Source organism: Petaurus breviceps, unplaced genomic scaffold, assembly GCF_028583685.1.
Source record: "Petaurus breviceps papuanus isolate PSGF00001 unplaced genomic scaffold, PetGlider_PUasm1.0 90897, whole genome shotgun sequence".
Classification (NCBI taxonomy): domain Eukaryota; kingdom Metazoa; phylum Chordata; class Mammalia; order Diprotodontia; family Petauridae; genus Petaurus; species Petaurus breviceps.
This window is the reverse complement of record NW_027187374.1, coordinates 15,474,935-15,498,706: the sequence shown is the minus strand read 5'-3', so window position 1 is coordinate 15,498,706 and position 23,772 is coordinate 15,474,935. Positions and strand designations below refer to the sequence as shown.

At 37.8% G+C, this 23,772-nt stretch overlaps 1 protein-coding gene across 2 annotated transcripts in view; it reads right to left on the bottom strand.

Moving 5' to 3' along the window:
* Positions 1–23,772, bottom strand: part of DOP1B (DOP1 leucine zipper like protein B) — a 171,634-nt gene that overhangs the window by 45,978 nt on the left and 101,884 nt on the right. For both annotated transcript variants that reach the window (XM_069075074.1, XM_069075075.1), the window contains exons 20-27: positions 21,674–21,788; positions 17,709–17,897; positions 14,997–15,113; positions 12,553–12,687; positions 8,091–8,146; positions 3,041–3,145; positions 2,866–2,932; positions 1,434–1,578 (exon numbers count right to left, since the gene is read on the bottom strand). In XM_069075074.1, the coding sequence (XP_068931175.1) occupies positions 1,434–1,578; positions 2,866–2,932; positions 3,041–3,145; positions 8,091–8,146; positions 12,553–12,687; positions 14,997–15,113; positions 17,709–17,897; positions 21,674–21,788 (929 nt within the window). The remainder of the gene's footprint in view (positions 1–1,433; positions 1,579–2,865; positions 2,933–3,040; positions 3,146–8,090; positions 8,147–12,552; positions 12,688–14,996; positions 15,114–17,708; positions 17,898–21,673; positions 21,789–23,772) is intronic.

Genomic DNA, 23,772 nt, shown 5'->3' with positions numbered 1-23,772 from the left:
ATGTATAGCCTGCCTTTAACCCTTGCCTCTAAATTTGTGTAGTTTTTTTGCATTCTGATTATGTGAGGTACATCTCATTCTTTCCCCTTTACTTCCTAGTATATTTCTATTTTCCTTGCCTTTTCTTTCTTCTCTTAAGATCATCCAAATATGACAAAACCACTCTCAGGTCCAATATCTTATTTAATCCCTGTATAAAGGGAAGCAAATAAATATTTTATATAGCACCTACTATGTGCCAGGTACTGTGCTAAGAACTTTACAAATATTATCTCATCTAATCCTCACAACAATATCCCCACTTACAGTTGAGGAAATTGAGGAAAACAGGTTAAATGAGTTGCTTAGGGTCACACAGCTAGTAAATGTCTGAGTCTGGATTTGAACTCAGGTCTTCCTGATTCCAGGCTCAGTACTGTGCCACCTAGCTGTCTCCAACCTTTCTATGAGCCTTGAAGACATTCTGAAGGGATACTTGTTCCTTCTAATACTACTGCAACATAAATATTTCATCACCAATCAGAGTCCCTTCCAAATGCTTAAATATAAGTGTACTTAATCTTTCAAGTTTTCTCTTCACTCCTATGCTTGCATTTCAAAGCATCTATAAGCATTGGTCTTTTCATCAGGAAAACTTGGAAGGTTGTATATCATTAAAAGTTCATTACTTCCCCATTCCAACCAAACCCTTCTCCCAGCATTATACTTAGTTTACCAGTTAAATTATTCTTCATTTTAAGCTTTTGTCTTCTTCCTTTTGGAATAACATATTTCTGTAAATGCTCTCCTTTCCTTGGTACTTGTATGCTTTCTTTCTGGCTATTTGCAGAATTTTTTTTTTTTATACCTAGATTTTGTCTATGCTGTTCCTGGGAGTTTTAAGGTGATACTTCTTTCAAAAGAGGTCAACAGTGGATTCTTTCTATTTTCAATTTCCCCCCTAGTTCTAATAGGCCTGTGCAAGTTTTAATTGAGCATTTCTTGAAATACTATATCTATACTTTTTTATGGTCATAGTTTTCAGGTAGTCTGATAATTCTTAGATTATCTTCACTTTGAATTGTTTTCCATGTCAGAAGTTTCTGAGGTGAAATGCCTCACATTTTCTTATTTTCATTTTTCTTCAGACTTCAATTTTGTCCTAATATTCCTTGTTGTCTCATGGAATTATTAACTTATAGTATCCAAGAAATCTGTTAATTGAATAAGGTTTTGTAAATTCTATACTAAACTGCTCCTTTCTTTGGCTTTCTTTGCTCAAGAGCTCTCATTTCATTTGTTCATTTCATTTTCAATTCTTGCCCCATTTCTTTAAGGAATTCTAGTATAGCTCATAGAAAACCCATGATTTTACTTCGTCTGTGGAAAGTGAAGCATCATTTTATTCATTTGTGTAGCAAGGTGACATATGGATGGATCCGCTATACACCTACCATGCAAATCTTCTTCAGTATCACATTCATCTAAAGAGACCTGAGGCTGGGCCTTCACTTCCAAGTTTCGGCTTAGCCAGCTAGTTTGTTCCAGAGAAGAACCAGCTATATTTCCCACAGCTTCCAGGACTTTTTGGGTGATGTCCTGAAAAGTAATCAGTGGGAATATAAGTGAAAAATAAATTACCGGAAAAAAAAAACTTCAGTGTCCAAACTAGCCAGTCATATCAGAGAGTATTATGTACAACTGAGTTTCTAGTATTCTGGCCACTAAGCTGTATATTATTACTTGAAGATATTGATTTTAAAACTTCTTGGGTATTCTGGCTTTTTGATGGTAATGTACTTTTCACACACAGTACAGATAGAAAAACTAAATAAATGTGCAGATGGAAAGAATGTACTACCAAATTATTTAACAATTGAGTCATGTTTTCAAGCCAAAATACAGCTGAGAATAAAAGCATGGCATAAAAAACTGTGGGACAGCAAAGATGAAATACACTATTTAAAATATCAAAAGAACCTGATGATACAATAATAAGATATTGTTGATCTGAATTTATGACCAAGAAGTAATCAAGAATATTCAGTATGTTAATAAAACAAAAACGAAGCTAACATTTATATTGCTCAATTTAATATTTTAATGGAATGTTTGGTAGAATATTTTAAGTTTAATGACTAAAAAGCTCCCCTGGAGAAAGATTTGTTTCCTTTCTTCTTTATGCTAGCTTTCAGAGGTGAAAAACTGGAAACATAAATAAAAATGTTATCTGTAAGTTATTTGCAGTATATAATTTCTCTCTGATCCAATTAGAAGGACCTGGTAGTGTAATAGATAGGACCTGGCATCAGGAAGAAGTGAGTTCAAATTCAGCCTTAGACACTTACTAGATGTGTGACCCTGAGCAAATCACTTAACTTTTATCTGCCTCAGTTTTCCTAACATGGGAATAATAATAGCAACTACCTTTTAGGGTTGTTGTGATGATCAAATGAGATAATATTTGTAAAAAGCACTTAGTACAGTGTCTGGCACATAGAAGATGCTACATAGATACTTTTTTACTTTCTCTTTCACTACAATCTAAAATTAATATGTAAGAAGATGGAATTATCATTCTACCTAAAATATTGCATAACTGATGAATGAATCCACATGAAATATTATATCCCACCCCCAAAGGCAAATTATTTTTGTAACAATATGATGTGGATTATGTGGGTGGAACAGTAACAAAATGCTTTCCAATGAATCAATTTCCTGTTATAATTAAAAGTAATGGAGGAACTTAAAATCAAGAGGATATATTTTTAAAAATCAGTTTCTGCCTATGAGAACACTATATTTTATGAGATACCCTAGCAATCTGCTGATGACAGCAAAGATCATCTAGGCTAATAGTTGGCTAAGTTTTCATACACATACCTGAAGGTCTTTCTGATCCTTCTTGCTTTCCAGGTTAGGCGTTCTTGTCACAAAATCATTGAGCATACTATTGAAAAACAATTCATTCCAAGTCAACAACATAAACATTTTTTGCTGGCATGAAATACCCCCCTGTGACAAATACCATGGCAATTTAAATATCCTGATCTGATACCTGAGGAGCAGAAAGTATCCAGGTGGTGCTAGGTTCAATTGTACGGATTCCTTTAATACTCCTAACAAGGAAGCAAAGTTTTCCTGTAGAACTGAGGCAGGGAGCCTGTTTAAAAAAAAAAATCAAAATGTAACAGAATTCATAGAATATGAGAGTTAGAAGGAACTTCAGCGACGATTTAGTTCAACTAACACACCAAAAGAATCCCCATTATTATATAACTGACAAATGGTCTTCCTGCCTCCGCTCAAAGAATTACAGGAAGGAGGAAGCCATCATCAAGACTAAATTAGATTCTTTGCAACTTCTGCCCACTGATCCTGGTACTGCCCTCTAAGGCCAAGCAGTATAAAATGTAATCCTTCTTTCATATAACAGCTCTTTTAAATACTTGAAGATGGGTACTTTGTTCCCCATGAGTTTTTTCTTCTCCAGGAAAACCACTTCCAATTCCTTCAATCAACACTCATATGACCTGAACTCAAGGATCATCTTGAGTGGCTCTCTGGACGCTCTTCAGTTCATCAAAGTCCTTAAGTGCCAATGCTCGGAACTTCAAGAACAGTGGGATTTTCATCTCCTTATTCCTGAAAGCCACGTTTCTTTTAATGCAGCCAAAGATAGCATTAGTTTTTTGGCTGCTACATCATAGTGCTGAGTCATTTTGTGCATGTAGTACCCTAAAACACTCAGATATTTTTCAAAAGACCTGCTGCCTAACCATGTTGTAGATAATTTCTTTTTCTACCCAAATGTGAGAATGTGTGTTTATACCTAAAGAACTTCATCCTGGATTCTGACACTGTTATACAGTGTGTTAGCAATCCCTCCCATCTTTGTGTCACCTGCAAATCTGTGCCTTTATCAAAGACACTGATAAAAACAGTCAATAGTACAGGACTAAGAACGATTCCCACATCATTCCACTGGAGATCTGCCAAGTTGACGTTGACAATCATGATAACTCTTTGATAACAGCTCTGATCCATCTGATTGTATAAAAGTCTAGTCCATAATGTTTCATCTTCTACACAATATGAGATACTTGATATACGACATCTTTATCAAAATCTTTGCTAGAACCTGGGCAAACTATATTCAGTGAACAAAAGCATGTTCCTCATCTACTGGTTTAACATTAGACAGAACACAGTAACCATGCAACAAAATGAAAAGGAAAGGTGAAAAGGGTATCTGATTCATTTGCTTGTTCTTTACCCTCAGATACAATATGTGCAGCAACTATAAGACAAGCATAGGGCAAAAACACAAGAACCCAGCTTAGCCGCTAACTAGGGTGTTACCTAGCACAAATCACTTCACATCTCTGGGCTTGTTTCTTCTTTTATAAAATGAAGAATTTGGATTTGATGATTGAAAAGGTCTCTCCTGAATCTAAAGTTCTAGTTCTGTCACTGAGACTCCCATTCCTAGTTATTATGAAAAGCTGTGCAGTTCCAATTCAAAATATGGTGATGAAAGACCACAGAAGACTGGAGAGGTTATGAAGGACTTAAAAAAGTCAAACAAGTTTTTGTTTCTGCAGATGTAATCATGGTAGGTGAAAAAGAGAAGAAGTTATCATCTGTTCCAGAATCAGTTCTGAAAAGGTAAAATATCTTTGTGGTACTTAAAGTCAAATGCCTAAAGAAGGTGGCTATTAAACAAAACAAAAACCTTGGTAAGATATAGAGGAATATTATCTATGAAAGAACTGATATAGAAGTGAAATTTGACTGTCTGGAATGGCACAAAAAACTGGAAACTACTATGTACCTGCTGAACCCAAATTATGTTTTTGTGATCAGAATTAGAGGTATCAATGTTAGCCCAAAGGTCTGTGAAGTATTAAGTCTACTCTATCTTCACCAAATCCTCAATGGTACTTTTTAAAAGTTCAACAAGGTTTCAATTAACATACTGAGCATTGAGGCACCACACATTGCATGGGGTTACCCAACCTTGAAATCTGTGAATGACTTTAATTTACAAATGTGGTTATGGCATGATCAAGAAATAGACAACTGCCTTGACTGATAACACTCTTATTGCAAAATCTCTTGGTAGATTTGGAATTATCTATATGAAAGGCTTGATACATGAGAAGTATACTGTTGGCAAGCATTTCAAAGCTGCCAACAACTTCCTGTGGTCTTTCAAATTATCTTCTTCATGGGATGGAATGAAGAAAAAGATCACATCTTGTGGAAGGTAGAGATAGTAGCAATTGGAAGACTAGATGAAGATGCCTATGAGGATAATAAATGAAAGACCTCTGTCATGATTATTTTTCTAGTGGTCTATTAATTAAAATTCCTGTAATAAAAATAAAACAAAAAGCCAAACAGGATATTATATTTGATTCTGGAGGTAATAACTGGAAATCATTGGAGTTTATTCAATGGGGAGTAGGGGGAAGGGCAACATCGTTATACCTACACTTCAGAAAAATCAATTTGATAGCTGAATGGACAATGGATGGACTGGAATGGGGAGGGACTTGAGGTAGGAAGACCAACTATATAGAATCAGGAAGATTTCCCAACATTTGTAAGTCAGACACTGAAGCTAACTAGTCCAGAGAAATTTGCTGTAGCATTGGTCTATGTTTCATTTTAATTCAGCAAATATTTAAGTACCTACTATGTAAAAGGCACTGTGTTAGGTCCTTAGGGATACAAGTCCATTCTCAAGAAACTTACAATCTAATAATGAGACAAAACACATAAGCAAAATGCTATGATACACGCTGGAAAGTGTGTTGGACTTGAAGTGAGAATAGAACTGAGTTAGAATACTACTTCCAGCATTTAATAGCTGTGGAATCATGGGCTTATCCTATGTCATTTAACTTCTCTGAATTTCTATAAAAGTTTACATTCTCACCTGTATAAATGATGATGATATCATCTTACAGGATTCTTAAAAGGATGAAAAAAATTATATGAAAAGTATACTGGATTATATAAATGCCATCTTTTTTCATCACTATTATTAGGAGATTAGTCTGGAAAGACAGGCTGGCTTCAGACAAGGGAGAACCTTGAATGACAGAATCAGAAGTTCATACTTTATTCTTTACTCAGTTACTGTTTCACCTGTGAACTTCACTCAGCACCTGACACCTTTTCACCTTGGAACATCCCTACCCCATGCTAGCCTCCTTCTTTCATTGGTGAATTTCTTCTAGGAACCTCTGTTTTGGGCACTGGCTGAGATTGGTCCAGCTTTATTCTCCACCTAGATGTGCTTCTGACTCTCTAGACTTTACCTCCATGCCTCAGCTGCCTTTCCACCCTGGAACTCCCTTCAGGTACTAGGGCTTTCTCACCCTCTGGACTTTGTCATCATGCTTCTGGCACATGCCTCCTGTCTCCCATTATGCAGCTCCATTTTGTGTTATTTTCCCCGTTAGATTGTAAACTCCTTGAGGGAAAGATCTGTTTTCTTTCGTATTTGTATCCTCAGTGCCTGACCCACAGTAAGCCATAAATAAAGACTTGCCACCTGCCTTCATTCAATAAGAACTAGGGAACTACTGAAGGTTCTAAGAGGAGGAATTAAAAAAAGCAAAATAAGTAATGTGCACATTGTAAGAATATTAAAAGTGAATATTCCATATGGGACAATGAAGAGGTGAAGGGTAAGGAAGCTTTTGTGAGGAGCAGGCAGTGAGCAAGATGCACCAGATAATTAATGAACTCTGAGGAACAACAGGATTAAAAGATGTCAACAAAGAACTGTATGATGGAAAGAAAAGATGGGCTGCTCATGCAGAGAGGGTGAGGAGTTATGGCAGGAGCACTGCATATTGCTCCACTGATAGTCTGAGAATGCCAAGAGAAAGCAAAGAAGGATCCTAACACATTAAATGTGTTGAAATGGTCAAGAAATCTCATGATCTTATCATCAAGAAAGAGACAATTGCCTTGACTGATAACAAACACTCTTATTGCGAAATCTCTTGGTAAAGGTGAATCTATGTGAGAATATGGATAAAAGTCACACAGGATAGGAAGGCATGAATGGGTTACAATCTGTGTCATTGAAAGTATCTTCCAAATCAAAGATACATTTCAGTATAAGGTAATTCATTATTCATTATACTGCTATCACCATTTTGCCCAAGTAAGGTCCTTTTGAAAATAAATTATTTTTTTGAAAGATTTTTTTTTGATAGATGGAGGAAAATCTGTATATTCTGGATTAAGCACTATCTCTGAGTTGAATATGTCTTTTTTTCCCTAGTCTTTCTATAACTAACAAACCAAAGTTGAAGCTCATATAAGATAATAGCTGATATTTTATGTAGTATTTTCTGGTTTACACAGTGCTTTTACTTATATGATCTTGGGAAGGCTTATGTAAATAAAATTTTATAATAAGAACTATTCTTTTTTCCCTATTCTCTTAAGTAGCATTTCTTTCTTTCTTTTTGCTTTTTTGGAGGGCAATTGGAGTTAAGTGACTTGCCCAAGGTCACATGGCTAATTTTTGTGTTAAGTGTCTGAGGCCAGATTTGAATTCAGGTCCTCCGGACTCCAGGAATGGTGCTCTATTCACTACCTACCCGCCCCAACACTGTATCACCTAGCCACCCCATAAGTGGCATTTCTAATAAGCATTTCTATAAAGATATTTTGTAATTATCCATTTAAGACCTTTTATTTAACTTATTTGGTCATCAGTTTTCTCTTCCATAAAATAATGGAGTTGGAATAAATTTCCTATAAAGTACCCCTCAGTCACTGGATCCTATGTCTCTTTTAAAAGAACATTATATCAATCAGGTCAGGAATTATAATAAATATTGCCTGACTGTGTTATCATATACCACATAAAAAGCAGCTTAAGTCTTTAGTGAGGGAAAGTGAAATCATCTGCCTTTTCTATGCTTGGAGAAGTAATGGAGATATCATTTGGATAATTTCCAAGTCAAGACTCTAAATCAGGAAATAAAGTGGTATTTACTTCTAGATGTTAGTGTAATAGAATCTGTGACTTGGGAACATTTGATCAAGAAAATTACAGAAACTATAAACTCAATTACCTTTGAAGGTAAGTGTAGCTGAAATGCAACACAGGGATATCCACTAGAGATGATTTCTAAAAATAAACAAAAAATTGCTGTTATTCAGTAGAAAATAAAGAAACAATTTTCAAATACGAGGCATGTGACACCCATTTATCTTGTTAAATAAGAAAAATCATGCTTCACTTATCATTTCATAACTGAATTCATTAAACATCTGTACCATGTGTATAGTAGGACATTGGTTTCTTGATGCAGCTTCCCTGACCCTGACATTGCTTCCTTTGCCCACACGATATGACTGGCCTAAGCTTCCTGGATGCAGTTTCCTAGTCTGGAGGCATAACTGGTCCCAACCTTGTATAGTCAGGCCCTCTCAGACTTGTTGGGTGCTCTGGAACACTTAAGTCATTGTACCCTGATGACTGACTAACAAGACGTGTTTTCAGATAGAGATTAAGGGAAGCCTCATTTAGAGAAGCCAGGTGACCTTATATCCTTGTTGTATATTCTTGCTGTATTAGGTAAAAGTAAACCTCATTCATTAAATGTTGTGAGTGCCTGATTTCATCCCAACTTCAAACTAACAAGATGCTGGCTTAGAGCTAACAATGTACAAGGCATTATGGCAGGGAGACAAAGATGAAAAAAATATTTCTTGTTATAGTCTAAAAAGGATATCTCTTAAAGAAAGTTAGAAATATCAAGGGAACATTTCATGCAAAAATGGGCATGGTAAAAGACAAAAATGGGAGTGATTTAACAGAAGCCGAAGATATTAAGAAGAGATAGCAAGAAGAGACAAAAGAACTATACAAGAAAGATACTTAAAGTCACCTATAACCACAATGGTGTGGTTACTAATCTAGAGCCAGACATCCTGAAGAATGAAGTCAAATGGGCCTTAGGAAATATTGCTAACAAAAAGCAAGTGGAGGTGAAGGAATTTTAGCTAAGCTATTTAAAATCCTAAAAAATGATGCTGTTAAAGTGCTGCACTGAATATGCCAACAAATTTGGAATACCCAACTGAGGCCACTGGATTGGAAAAGTTCAGCTTATGTCTGAATCCTAAAAAAGGGCAATGCCAAGGAATGTTCAAATTACTGAACAATTACACTTATTTCACACACCAGCAAAGTTATGCTGTAAACTATGCTTCAGCAATATGTAAACTGATAATTACCAGAAGAGCAGGCTGGTTTTAGAAGAGGCCGAGGAATTAGAAACCAAATTGCCAACATTCACTGGATTATGGAGAAAGCAAAGGAGTTCCAGAAAACACCTACTTCTGCTTCATTAACTACACTAAAGCCTTTGACTATGGAGATCACAACAAAATGTAGTAAGTCCTCAAAGAGATGGAAGTAAAAGATCATTTTACTAGTCTCCTGAGGAACCTGTGTGCAGGCCAAGAAGCAACAGTTAGAACTGAACATGGAACACCTGATTAATTTAAGATTGAAAAAAGAGTACATAGAGGGGCAGCTAGGTGGCACAGTGAGTAGATTGCTGGCCCTGGAGTCAGAAGGACCTGAGTTTGGATCTGGCCTCAGACACTTCACACACACACACACACACACACACACACACACACACACACACACACAACTAGCCATGTGACCTTGGGCAAGTTACTTAATCCTAATTGCCCTCCAAAAAGCAAAAAAGAAAGAAAAAAGAGTACAACAAAGCTGTATATTATCACCCTGTCTATTTAACTCATATGCAGAGTATATCATGTGAAATGCCAGGCTTAATGAATCAAAAGCTGGAATTAAGATTGCTGGGGTAAATATCAATAATCTCAGATAGTCAGATGATACCATTCTGACGGCAGAAAGTGAAGAATTAAGAAACTTCCTGACGACGGCGAAAGAGGAGAGTATAAAAACCGGTTTGAAGTTTAACATGAAAAAAACTAAGATCTTGGCAACTAGGCAAATAGGGAGAGAAGAAACAGAAGCAGTGTCAGATTTTATATTCTAGGGCTCAAAGATCACTGCACATAGTGACTGCAGCCATGGAAGGAAGGCTATGGCAAATCTGGACAGCATACTAAAAAGGAGAGCTATCACTTTGCCAACAAATGTCCATATAGTCAAAGCTATGGTTTTTCCAGTTGCAATGTATGGCTGTGAGAGTTGAACTGTAAGGAAAGCTGAGTGCCACAGAATCAATGCTTTCAAATTGTCGTGCTGGAGAAGAAGTTTGAGAATCCCTAGGACAGCAAGGAGATCAAATCAGTCAATGCTTAAAGAAATTAATTTGGGTAATTCACTCACTGGAAGGTCAAATACTGAAGCTAAAGCTTAAATACTCTGGTCACATAATGAGAAGATGGGACTCATTGAAAAAGAGCCTGATGTTGGAGAAAACTGAAGGCAAAAGGAAAAGGGGACAGCTGAGGATGAGATGGATAGATAGTGTCATGGAAACAATGAACATGAACTTCAATAGACTTTGAGAGATAGTGAAGGTAAAGTGGCCTGGAGGGCTATGGTCCAAGGGGTCACAAAGAATTGGATGGTACTGAATGACTGAACAACAACAACAATACATTACACAAATAAATAATGTAAGATGATTTGTAGTGGTAGAGAAGCTTAAGAACTGCACTGGGTGGGAGGATGGAGGTAAGCCTTCATAGAGGAAGTAGTATCTGAGTTGAGGACTGAAGGAAGAGAAAGACTCAAAGAGTTTAGGAGGGAGTACTTTAGAGGCATGAAGCAAAACTAGAGCGAATACAGTGAGATGAGAATTAGGTTGCTGATTTCAGGCAAGAGCTAACAGTTCATCTGTCCTGATCTGCAACTGGAACACATGAGATATTGACAGAAAGGCATGTTGAGACTAGATTGTGAAGAGATGGAATGTCAAACTGAAGATTTTGTATTTTATCTTAGCAGTAACATGGAAACACTGAAAAACATAGGGGGCTCTTTGTCTAAGTATGATTATTTTGGCAGGTAGGTCACTAGAGTTTTGCAATATACTCAGTGTTTATCATACAGAGATTGTATTATTCTTGTGACATTCGGTTGTGCTTGTGACACTCAAATAATCTGGCTAGTGCAGCAATCCTCAGTAAACAGAAGGAAAGGTCATTTCCTGAGAGCAGGAGGCAGGGATAGTACGTGGGAAGAGGAGGTTTGGAATAGCTGCTTGGAGAATGAGGAAGAGAATCAGAGGCGAATAAAAAGATTTCTATGTAGGAATGAAAGTCATTTGAAGTTAGGTGACATGAGTTTGTACTGGGGATCTAGTCAGCATGGTTTCTCATGAATTATTCTTGTAATATTTGGTGACTTGGAAGACAAAGTGAAGACAGTATGGAAGGACAATTTGGGGTTGAGATTAAACAGAGTATAAATGCTGGATGAACAAGGGTGCATGGGATCTAAGGGGATAAGATAGTACTTTGCTGAATTATTTAGCTATAGATTCAATTATCGTCAAAACTGTGAAGCTAAGACTAGAACAAGTGTGGCAAATTAGGAGAATAGTAGATTATTGAGGGACCAGAAGTTGTGATGAGGATGGATAGTAAATTTAGGAATAAAAAGGGATAAGAAGATTGATCAGTGAGAGGTGAAACAGTTTTGGGTTCAAAATTCAAATTGTGAATTTTGAATTCAAAGTGTCTAAGGTAATATGAAAATGGTAGTTAAAGGTGTTGAAGTTGATGGCCAGCATAGTCAGAGGCATCAATGCTAATATTAATTAATGACAAGGGCAGGAATTAAAGGGGAGAAAAAGATTCTATGAGGCAGATAATGTATTCATTGAATGTGGGGGTCAGTAAACAGCAGCAAGAATCCAGAAAGTATAAAACAAATGAATGGAGTGAAATTTAAAGGAAGCCAGGTGGTTGAGTAATGGCACTTGGAGAACAGAAGGGGCAGTGTGGAACAAGGAACACGATGCCTGTTGTCTTAATTGTCCTGAGGACTGGAAGAAAAGTGCTGCCAGTTCTACAGTTTGGCAAAGAATGAAGTGTGTTCTTTCAGAAGTAAACCAGGTTTCATTGAACAATGAAATGCTTTTAATAACTGACAGGAAAAAGATTGTTTCAAATTGAAACAGATTCTTGTTTCTGTAAAAATTAGTTTTTAATATGAAAGACAGCTCAAATATACTCACTTAGGAAGTCTATAGTGTGCTCTCACAATACTTTCATAATGTATGCGAACTTTAGCTTATTAGATTACTTTGCTTGGAAATTACAAAATCCACAAACAAAATACATTACTTATAAGGGAAAAAAATAGCAAGTAGGAATTTAGAAAAGCAAAAATGATCATTAATGAAATATTTTCACACTATAACATTTAGGAATTTTAGCACCTCTACTGAATAATGGAAACAGTTATGTTAAGTATCTTTCACATATGGTTCCATGAAATGGAGCTCTATGCCAGGGAAAATTTAAAGACAAGTTTCTAGAGATGATAGACTCCAAAATATATTAGTATCTTACCTCTTCTCCTTTGATTTGTGATGGTTTCTTGACAACTTCTTTTACTAGGTACAATATTGTATCTGTTTTCAATGAATTAAGCGAAGAAATCAAATCTACAAGAGTTAGCTGAGAGGTACTTGCCACAGGGATAATCTGTAACAAAACCCAAGGGGCATCAAAACATATCCAAAGAAAGAAGAAAAAAGTGAGAGGGAAGGAAAGAAAAAACTTCTTATTGATATAAAACTAAAGAAATAATATGTTAATAAAATCCAGCTATAGCTTCCTAGATGAGAAAGGTAGTTTTCTTTATGGCCTCAGTAATTGGTTCTCTGCATCTCAGAGTATGATACTTGTCCTTTCTGGAGGACTGAATGGAGTTCACCATATATAACTTGAAAAACTTCTATTCATGACCAATTTTTTCTGTACTCTGGTTGGTTTGCTTGAAGCAAGTATATGTGGTTAGTTTATAGCTAACTTCTTCTAACAGGGAATCTCAGTTCCTTCACCAATTGTTTTAAGTTTAGTTCCCCTTGAGAATGGGTTCTTAACCTTTTTTTGTGTTATGGCCCTCGTTGGCAATCTGGGGCAACCTATAGACTCCATCTCAGAATAATGTGTTGAAACGCAAAAAATAAAATGTATAGTACTAAAAAGAAAACCAATTATACTGAAATACAGTTAGCAAAATATTTAAAAAACAAAACAAGTTCATAGACCCCTTTAGAGGTATGTTGTTTCTTGATGGTTAAAACCATTATAATGAAATTTCTCTGCATCATTACACCTCTCTCCAAAGGGACAATAGCAGATCGTCTTCTCTTCCTATGATGAAAGCCCTGACTGAGCTCCTATTGGACTGCTAACCAAGTTCTTTCCAAGTTGAACAGCACCTTTAATTATCAGCTGATATGAAGTGTGAAATGATTAGTTGAAAGTGCTCATTGATAGATCTATACCTTCCAGGTTCTGTCAATGTATCTTCCCAGCCCTCATATCCCAACCTCCAGAGAGAGAACAGCCTCTCAGATTTTTATTACTAAAAAAAAACTGGAATAGGGACTAGACCTGAGATATCATTGATGTAACCAACTCCCAGATGAGGGAGCTCCCTATACCAATGAAGGATCACATCTTATCTGTAACATAATAGTTTCATATCAACACAATGACCAACCATAATTCCAGGGGACTCAAGATGAAACTCAAGAAAAACATGCTAGCCAATGCCAGACAGAGTCAGGGTACAGACTGAGGCATGTTTTGGGGGCCAATATAGGAATTTGTTTTGTTTGATTATACATATTTTTGATCAGTTTCATTTTTATTTTTTCAAGAGTTGGGAGGGGGGTGAGAGGGAGGAGATGTATACCTGAAAATAAAACTGAATTAAAGAAATTCAAAATAAAAAAATTAATTTTAGATAGTTGCCTCTAGAACACCTAGAATTTAAGTGATTTTCCCAGGATATGAAGAGTAATAGGCATTAGAGGCACTCCTTCACCCCTCTCCCACATAATGAGGTGGGCTTTTCCTCATCAAGGCTAATAACTCTTGGCTTCCCTACCCCACCCTAGTCTCACCTGCACCAGCAATACCATTCCTTCCCATCTTTTCTAACAGAATTCCCCCTCTGTTACTCCCACTCTATCACTTTCAATCTCTCCCTTTTTACTCCTTCTCTATTGCCTACAAACACACCCAAGTCTACCTCATCTTGAACAATTCTCACTTGAACCTTTCATCCTTGCTAACTATCATGCTATATCTCTTCTGTCCCTTGTGGCATCTTTCCAACTTTTTTTCTTTTTTTTTTTCCCGATGTGTACTCTCTGATCTATTGACACCAGTCTCCTTGTTGTTCCACAAAAAAAGACATTCCATCTAAGGGTTTGGGGCATTTTCTCTGGTCATCCCCTATGCCCCTATGACTATCCTCCCTCCTCATCTCTGCCTTCTGCCTCCCCAGCTTCCTTTAAGTCCCAACTAAAATCTTAACTTCAATGGGAAACTTTTCCCAACACCTTTAAATTCTAGTGCTTTCCCTCTTGTAATTATGTCCTCCATATCTTGTACACAGCTTGTTTGTACATATTTGTTTGCTTGTTGTCTAACCTATTAGATTGTGAGCTCCTTGAGAGCAAGGACTGTCCTTCGCCTCTTTCTGTGTCCCCAGTGCTTAGGACAGTGTCTAGCATCTTATAGTAGGTGCTTAATAAATGCCGACAGATTTGACTTGAATCTAGATCTTACTGGCTCTGAAGTCAGTTCTCCAAGAACTATGCCAGGGTGCCTCTCTCTAAGATTTTTTTTTTACAGAAAAATATTTTCACATAAAGTAATAATAATACAGTTAATTATCATAATCAGTAAAAGAAAGGCCAGTATCACAAGCTCCACAGTACAGTACTTTCAGACAAGTTTTGACATTACCTGTTCCATGAATTATTTAGCTTTACCTTACTATGATGCTTGACTTTCTTTCTGCTCCACACTGCTGCAACTGCTGCTGTTAATTGGACCCCAAGCTGAATTCCCAGAGGGTTCAAGAAATCTAAAATTTTTTGTCTTATGGTCTAGAAAATTAAAAAAAATATTATATAGTAAATTATGATAAATATTATCTTGTGAAAATCTTTAAAAATTCTCTACCATTGTAGGGTCTCAACTCTAAGAGACTGTTGAGAAATCCAGTTCAGTCTCCTCTCTACTTCTCAAATCAGAACCTTGAAGATAATGCTGGAAATTGAAAATGGACTATCTGACCAAAGGTTATAGGAACTTTTGTTTACTAACCTGGGAGCCCAGCAAAGGGGCAACTATGAAAGAAAAAAGATCACTTCCTTTTTCTTTTTCTCTTTCATGCCAACAGGTCTACTTTCAACTTACAAGACAAAGCCCAGACAGGAAAACTCAGAACAAAGGATGACTAAGCCCATTTAAGACAGATCTATGTGAATGTGATGATATTTAGAGTTGGTGAGGCTGGTTCAGGTGTAAAAGAATTCACTCAGACCTTCTCTGTAACCATTGGGAGCTTTATTGATGCAAAAGTAGTACGGGTTTCCTAGCAAGAAAGCTAAGTGAGATTCCAGTATTTGGGGGAATTATCATTATATAGAGGTTTCAGATGATGATATAGTTTTAGAGGTTTCTATGGTGGTTAAAAGACTAGGGACAGGATAATGAAGATGGAAGCCACAAGATAAGGGAGACAGGGGAAATTTTATGACCCAGGATGGGGGGAGACAAGTATAAGAGGGAAGTTTTATTGTATTTTAAAATAAGGGAAAGAGACTTTAGGATGCCTTCAGGTTGGAGAATAAACTAGGGGAAAGCAACTCTTAATCCTTAGGGCACTGTTTGTATCCTCAAGGTACCAAGTACCTTGATTCCAATTTTTCTGAAGATTTTCCATAGGACTGTACATTACAGAACTGAATCATGATATTCTTTGTGACAACTCAACTTTAGTCACATTCACATCTCAAATTTAATAATATGCAGCACTATAGTAACTGCAGATGCTTCTCTGACTTCCCGTTATGTGGAATGATGATAATTTGGTCTATGCACCAGGAAGGTTTAGAGTCCCATGGAGTATAGCATATTGACACAGTCATGATAGAGTACAATAAAAGAAATGCTAACATTTGTTTAAACAGACTCATTCAAATGTAACTCAACATCTTATATTGAATAACTCAGAACGAATGTTACAACTACATAAAATTAATGGAGACTGCTCACTAAATATCTTTTAGACAAAATATTTTCTCTTTATGGTTTCTTGCTTAAGGGAATTAGTCCTTGAAAACCTAAGACCTAATAGAAGAAAATGACTTATAGAGAAATGGTAAAATAACTATAAAAATATACTGAGTCAGGTGATTCCTGAATGAAGTAATTAAGTCCCTTGCATAAATTAGAAAGTGAAAAATGAGATAGAACAATTATGGGACATGCTCCCATGAATGGGGGAGAGGGGAAAGGGGGGCAGGCACATTTAAAAGTCAGTTCAGGCAGAAGTTAGAGTTGACAGGATCCATAGAGGTAAAGAAGAGGAGGGAGAGAAAGAAATAACCTAGCAATGTTTGGCCAGACCACTAATGACTCAAAGCAAAAAAAGTTAGAGGGAATTAGATTGCTGGATATAAATTCCCAGAGCAAAGGAGGATTTATACCAGGAAATCCAGCTAGGCAATGAATCCTCAACAGTGATAGAGTGGGGTGGGGTGGTAAGCAAGACTGTCTAACCAGTCCTATTATCGTTATGCTTATTACTCACTTTTCTGGGGATGATTGCTCCCCAACTGCCTCCTCCCAAGTCCATTTGTAATTTAGTACATCCAGACAGTTAGGCTTAGTAAATAGAGTGTCTGGAGTCAGGAAGACTCATCTTCCTAGGTTCAAATCTAGCTTCAGACACTTACTAGTTGTGTGACCCTGGGCAAGTCACTTAACCCTGTTTGCCTCAGTTTCTTCATCTGTAAAATGAACTGGAGAAGGAAAAGGGAAACTACTCCATGAAGAATTGGACATGACTGAAAAATGACTGAACAAACATCAACATCTGGACTGGCAAAGGCCTGTGTTTAACAGTGCTTATAAAAAACAAAGTCAATATTTAGAAGAAAGCTATACAGACATTTCTGTAGTCAGAAAGAAAAGTTTCAGACTTTCTACACAGAAGCTCCAGAGGAAAAAAGGGTTACAGGATGCCATGCTGTAGTCTGTAAGCCAGGGTTTGGTTTCAGCAACTCTACAATACTCCTTGGGTCTAATGGTCCCTATAGTATCACTTTCATAGATCTGGCCCTTTCTACTTTCCCAATTCCACGAGATTTCTCAAAGCATGCATGAGGTCAGAGGCTGATTCCTGTTTAGCCATGATTTCAGCCTGGATTGAGTTTTAAAGATAGGAATGGTGGGAGGGGTAGGGTGGGGTGGAAGGACAGGTAGTATGGCCCATCATTGGCTGTTGTATCAAACTGATCCTTCTACTGGTCTAATGGAAGATTCACCACACAAACTTAGAGGGGAGGGGAGCTAGTCTTGGTCACTGGCTCAATTCTAATTCAGGGCTTTTAATTTTTTTTTAAAGGAGGAGAAAAGTAATAAAGCAAGAGAAGGAGGAAAGAAGAAGACCAACATTTGGAAATGTTTCTTACTTTGGTAGCTTTGAAGTAAACTAAAGACGATCCTTTTGAAGATCCAAAGAAATCAGCTTGTCTTTTTTGGGTTTCTTCTTTCCTAATTACACTCCACAGAAGGGACATGGTGTTAACAATTCGAGGCAATTCTTCCAAAATGGCATTCTTGGCATTTCTCAAGTTGATAGGGTCACTTAGAGAAGTTGACTAAAGAAGCAAAAAATCATGTAAATATATATATATATGAAAGTATCACCATTACACCCTCACCCAGAGCCCCTTCCTAGTAGATATAAATTCCTTCAGGACAGGGGGAGTTTTCTTTTACCCACAGCCCCCTGTATATTGAAGAAACTTAATAACCAGTTCACCTGCTTTGGACCCAGCTCCCAAGACACTTAATGATATTCTATGCTGAGGTTAACCAGTGAGAAGAACTGATGTTATTGCACACCATACCCCAACCTTCCTCCATCTTTTTGCTTGCTGTGACAGTTAAAATTAAGATTCCTAGCTCCCTCTCCCCTTTCTCATCATTCCAATGGCCTACAACATTGCCTCATCCCTTCAGAACCTGTTAGTACTGATGCGGTGCTTGGGTGCTTAGACCCCAATTCCAAGATCACATTTCCCCCTTGCCTCAAAACTCTATGCCTGGCAATTTCTCCCCAGCCTAAGGAACACTGTTTTTAGCAATTACTCATGAGTGGGCCCCAGCAAAAAAACAGTTATCTCTCTCCCTGGTATAGTAACAAACTGCATCTATAGGAATTATTAGTTTGAACTGGCTTTGTACTGGCTCATAAAGATATTCAGTACCCACTGGACTATCTATACCAACTCCTTATCTCATTATATGCATTCTGGACTCCTCATTATGTGTATCCTAGACTTAAGATAGATGTATACTCCCTATACCTTGTCTAACAAGACACTGATTGGTGGCAGAGTGGGCAATCCTCAGTTGGCCCTGACCATTAGTTTAACTTAGTGATGTAGCAGACCTAAAAACCACATCTCCCTGTGCTCCCCCTAACCCTTCTTGCGCCTTTCCTAGTGAACTTTGAGTAAGATACCTGCACAGTAGATACATAAAGTGCATGTTCTTTTAAGAACTGACCATTCCTTAGCTACTCCCTAATCCCATCCCACATCATCCAGTTAGCATATTTGGCACATGTTTTACTATAGTTTATCCTACATAAACTTTAACTGTGCCCCTCTAAGGTCACAGGTTCCTTACAAACTTTTGCCTGCTGAAAATCATAAAAATAAATCTTTGCCAACTTGTCTTAAAGAATGCTTAGGTCCAGACGACCCTGTTTTGCACCCCAGTCCTTGAGAGGTCCCTGAACTCCCCCCTTAAACTGCATCAGTACCATGTCAGCTCTGTCCAAAGGCTCTATGTAAGCTTTAGCACTGAGTAGCTCAGGCTTTGTGCACATCCCACTCCATGTCTGAGCCACCACCTGTGTGCTTCCCATGGGACAGGGGGAACAAGGGTCACAGATCCTGTTGATATCTGTTCTCATCTCCTCAGGAAGGGTACCTTCTATTTTACATAAATATTTGTTGAATTAAACATGAATCTGTAATATTCACAAGTTCGCTTTTCTCTGAAAACAACTGACCTATATTTCCATATGATAGCAATACCATAACTTTATTGGAAATGATATAATTTATTCACTTTAAAAAAGTCATTTAAAAATGTCATAAAAAAGTCATTTTTATTCTGGTATAGAAACATGTACAATCGTTTCTTTTCCTCTCCATTCTTTGAGATAGAGGATTTTCTTTTTCTCAGTTGGGGGGATGCATGATGAAATGAAGAAGGCAGTGGATTTGGAGTCACAGTACTGGGGTCCAAAGACTTGATCTGCTACTTTCTATGTGCATGACCCTGGGTCAGTCACTTAATCTCTCTGAGCTTCAGTTTCCTTACCAATAAAATGAAGGGATCAAAGAGGATATTTAAGACCCTTTCCAGCCCTAAATCTATGATCCTTACTGGGAGCAGGTATTAGAAGAGATGAATATGCAAGATAGGGACCAGATCTGTGATTTCATTGGTACATGGAATCTCCAGACAAGGACACTTCTTTTATCAATGCAGGTTAGCAATTTCTTTGCAATTTTTTTCTGCAATATTTACCATCAGCTGCTCTATTTGGTTTCAGCTCCACATCATGCCTCCCCCAGGATAAACTAATCATCGAGAATCTGATCATCTTGGAAACTGATTCAACTCAGGAAACTGATTCAACTCAAGGCCTTCTCAGCACCCTCAGTTGTCTTTCTCGTCTGAGGGCTGGAGAGAGGAGCAATGAACTATTCTCAACATCTCCCTTTACAGAGGCTCAGGCTTTTCTAGCTAACTTTATTTACCATTACCTTAACCCTGTTTGCCTCAGTCTCCTCATCTGTGAAATGAGATGGAGAAGGAAATGGCAAACCACTTCAGTGTCTGTGCCAAGAAAATTCTAAATGGGTTCACTAAGAGTCAGAAACAACTGAATGACGACTGAACTGAAACTCTACTTGGTCCATGCCCCTAAATGGAGGCACCTCCTGGTGCCTCCCTTCCCTCTTCTCTTGGTGTCTCACCCCCAGCTTCCTTCTGTGGATCGTTTTCTCCCATTAGATTGTGAGCTCCTCGAGAGCAGAGATTCTCTTTTCCTTTTTTGTATTCCCAACACTTAGCACAGTGCCTGGCACAAAGTAGTCATTTAATAAATGTCTGTTGACTACTGGCTATGATAGTCTGAGGAAGTTGCCTAGATGTAAAGGTGTCAAACATGGTACTGGCCAATACTACTGAGTGCAACCAAAACAGATTAAAATGTAACTGGAAATACTGAACAACATAAAAATACAATAAAACACAGATGACATTACATTTCAAAACCAAGTCTATCTGTGGCCTGCAAGGATCTTTATGTAAGGATTAGTGACCCTCATTTCTATTTGAGTTTGACATCAGTGGCCTAGAACACTGAATGGATAAGTGACTTGTTCAGGATCTTCCTGGCTTCAAAGTCTGTTCTCTTTCCACTCTACCACACTGCCTCTCGTTGATGAATAAACATTTTAAAATTAATCACAATTAAGCACAGAGTTTTTAATTATTTTGTTTTTTTTGGAGGGCAATTGGTGTTAAGTGACTTGCCCAAGGTCACATGGCTAGTTTTTATGTTAAGTGTCTGAGGCCAAATTTGAACTCAGGTCCTTCTGACTCCAGGGCTGGTGCTCTATTCACATGATTTTTTATTCTTAATTTAATATTATTTGTGAAATTGGATGTTAGACAAGTGCATAGATAGAAACACAGAATCTTGAAGCTAAAAAACTCTTTAGACATCATCTAATCTAACCCCTTAGCTGATGAAGGAATCACGCATCTTTAGGACAGAGAGGCAAAATGCCACAGTGGTTTGGCTTTCAGGGTTTACTAGATGTGGGACAATGGGGGAAAGTCACATGACTTTGTTGATCTTCAGTTCCCTTTTTTTGTAAAATGAGAACAATGGAGCAGCTAGGTGGCATAGTGGATAGAGCACCAGTCCTGGAGCTAGAAGGACCTGGGTTCAAATCTGCCTCAGATACTAACTGCAACCCTGGGCAAGTCACTTAACCCTTACTACTTAAAAAAATAAAAACCAAATAATAATAATATACAGATTACCTTATCTGGATAGGGCTGTTGTGAGGCTCAAATAAAGTAATATGTATAATATCATTACTAGCTATGTATAAAATAGCTTCTGCTTAGTCACCTCCAATGATAAGAAAATGATGAGATACAGTCGATAATCAATCATCTATTAAGTGCCTACAGCATCAAAGTAAAAATGTAAATCACAGGTCTAAACCAAAAAAATGTAAATACTACCACTTTTCTGAAACATAGACATAAGCCAATGCAAAAAAGACAAAGTATCACAAACTCTGAGTTCTCTCTTGAACTCAGAGAAAATAGTTACCATTTTTGTTTGGTTGGATTGTTGTTCCAGGAGGCAAAAATGACTAATAGTGGCTAGACCTTCCAACAGAGTGAGTGGATAATCTGGAGAAATGTTCTCCCTCTTACAGGATATGCTTTGGAGAAAAAGTGATAAATATTTTTAAGAATTATGAAATTTCCCAATATCACTAAAGATTAATTTATATGTTACATTTTGAATTGATTTTTTAAAGTATATGTTGAAAATAACATGTAGACAAAATTACATTATGAAGAATATTAAATGGTACTTGACATTTACCTCAAGGTCTTGATATTCTTAGAAGATGGTGGGACACTATTAATTTCTCACTCTGCTATTTCATGTCTCTTTTCCCTGCCCCTCCCCACCCTTTCACCTCAACCTCCCTTCCTCTGACTCTGAAAGAGTTGGGAGTATGAACCATTTTTGTGCCCCCCCATACCTAAGAAAAACCTGTATTGGTCAATCAGGAGAAAGACATTTTGAGCCTATTCTGGGCTTACCCTACCATAATTCTTTGTGTGCTCTGGCATAACAGACATGCTTTGCTTTGCTCTCTGAATTAACCCAAAAGGCCCCTTCCTGTGTCAGCAATTACAAGACTAGATGAAGCTGATCAGGAACATTCTTCTGTTTATGACTACCAAGGACAAGGTGCCTCGAACTAGACACTATTTTGAATAATAGGACTTTTCTTATGTTATATTATATCACATTAGTGATAAAAGAAACACATACATCCTAGATCTGGAATTTCAATTTGACATCTTGACATTCTCTTATCTTATTGTTATTTACTACCTATCCCATTAAGAAATTCCTTTTTCACATTATGTTTAAACACACGGAGACTATAATTTTGGGTTGACACAGGCATCCTGAGCTGGAATTGCTCTAATAATATAAAGGGTCTCCTTCAGTTTGTTTACCTCTGAATTGAGAATTATTTTCTGACTCCATCATACATGATTCTCTGGCTTAATGAGAATAAATAAGCATGTAAAAGCACATGTACAGCCTGATTCTGTTTGTTCCTTTTTCAAACCTTTGGCTAAGGGGGAAATCCATTCTGTTTGTTCTAGGGCAAACCTTTGTTTAAGGGGGGAAACTGATTCTGTTTGTTTCTTTGGATCAAACCTTTGGTAAATAGGTGACAGGAGTGAGAGGTGGTAGTTATAGTAGCAAATATGCTTGGTCTGCTTGAAAAGTCATGGGGCTCAGGCCACTTAACTCTATATAAACATTTCTGATAGGCAGCATTGGCAGAATGGAGGGATTTGGAGTCAAGAAATGTCACCAGAAATGTCTGGTCTTCTCTAAACATTTACTAACCGTGAGATTACAAGCAAGTCACTTTGCCCCTCAGAGACTAAGTTTCTTCATTCATAAAATCAGGATAAATAATATCTGTAATATCCACCTCAAAAGACTGTAGTGATCCAAGTGCCTCAAAGGGTTATACAAATAGGAATTATTATTATTTAAAATGTGTTTTATGGGGGGTGGGGCCAAGATGGCAGAGTAGAAGCACGACCTTCCCGTGGCTCTGGCTTCCACCTTCCCCAATGCATGTAAAAAGGGGACTCTAAACAAACTTTGGAGCTGCAGAACCCACAAAATGACACAGAGAATCTAACCTCCCGCTGAGGACAGCGTGGCAGGCCAGCAGGAATCCAGCACAGCACTCTGGGAGCCGAGCCCAGCCCCACACCAAGGCTTTAGCCCCAGGGAGGGCCTGACCAGCCACCAGCCAGAGGGACTCCAGATCAGCAGCAGCGGTGGCCGTTTCCAGGTTTATCAACACATAGATGAGAAGGACAAAGTGAGAGGCCAGTGCAGTCTGGACTTTGGGACCAGTAAGTGGGAGTGCGTGGCTTTTACCCCCGGGGCAAGAAGCTGCTGAGACACTGGCACAGCCAGCCAGTGCCACGTGGCAGCTTCAGCTCCTGGCCTGCAGAGTGTAGGGGGACCAAGCACCAGTCTGAGGGGTAATCACTCTTGCTTTAACCTGCCTGGATCTGGATTGTAGTCTAGGGTGGAGGTCCTAGGGTGTGTGTCCAGCTTGCCAGAGCGTGTATAGACCTCAGAGAGGGCAC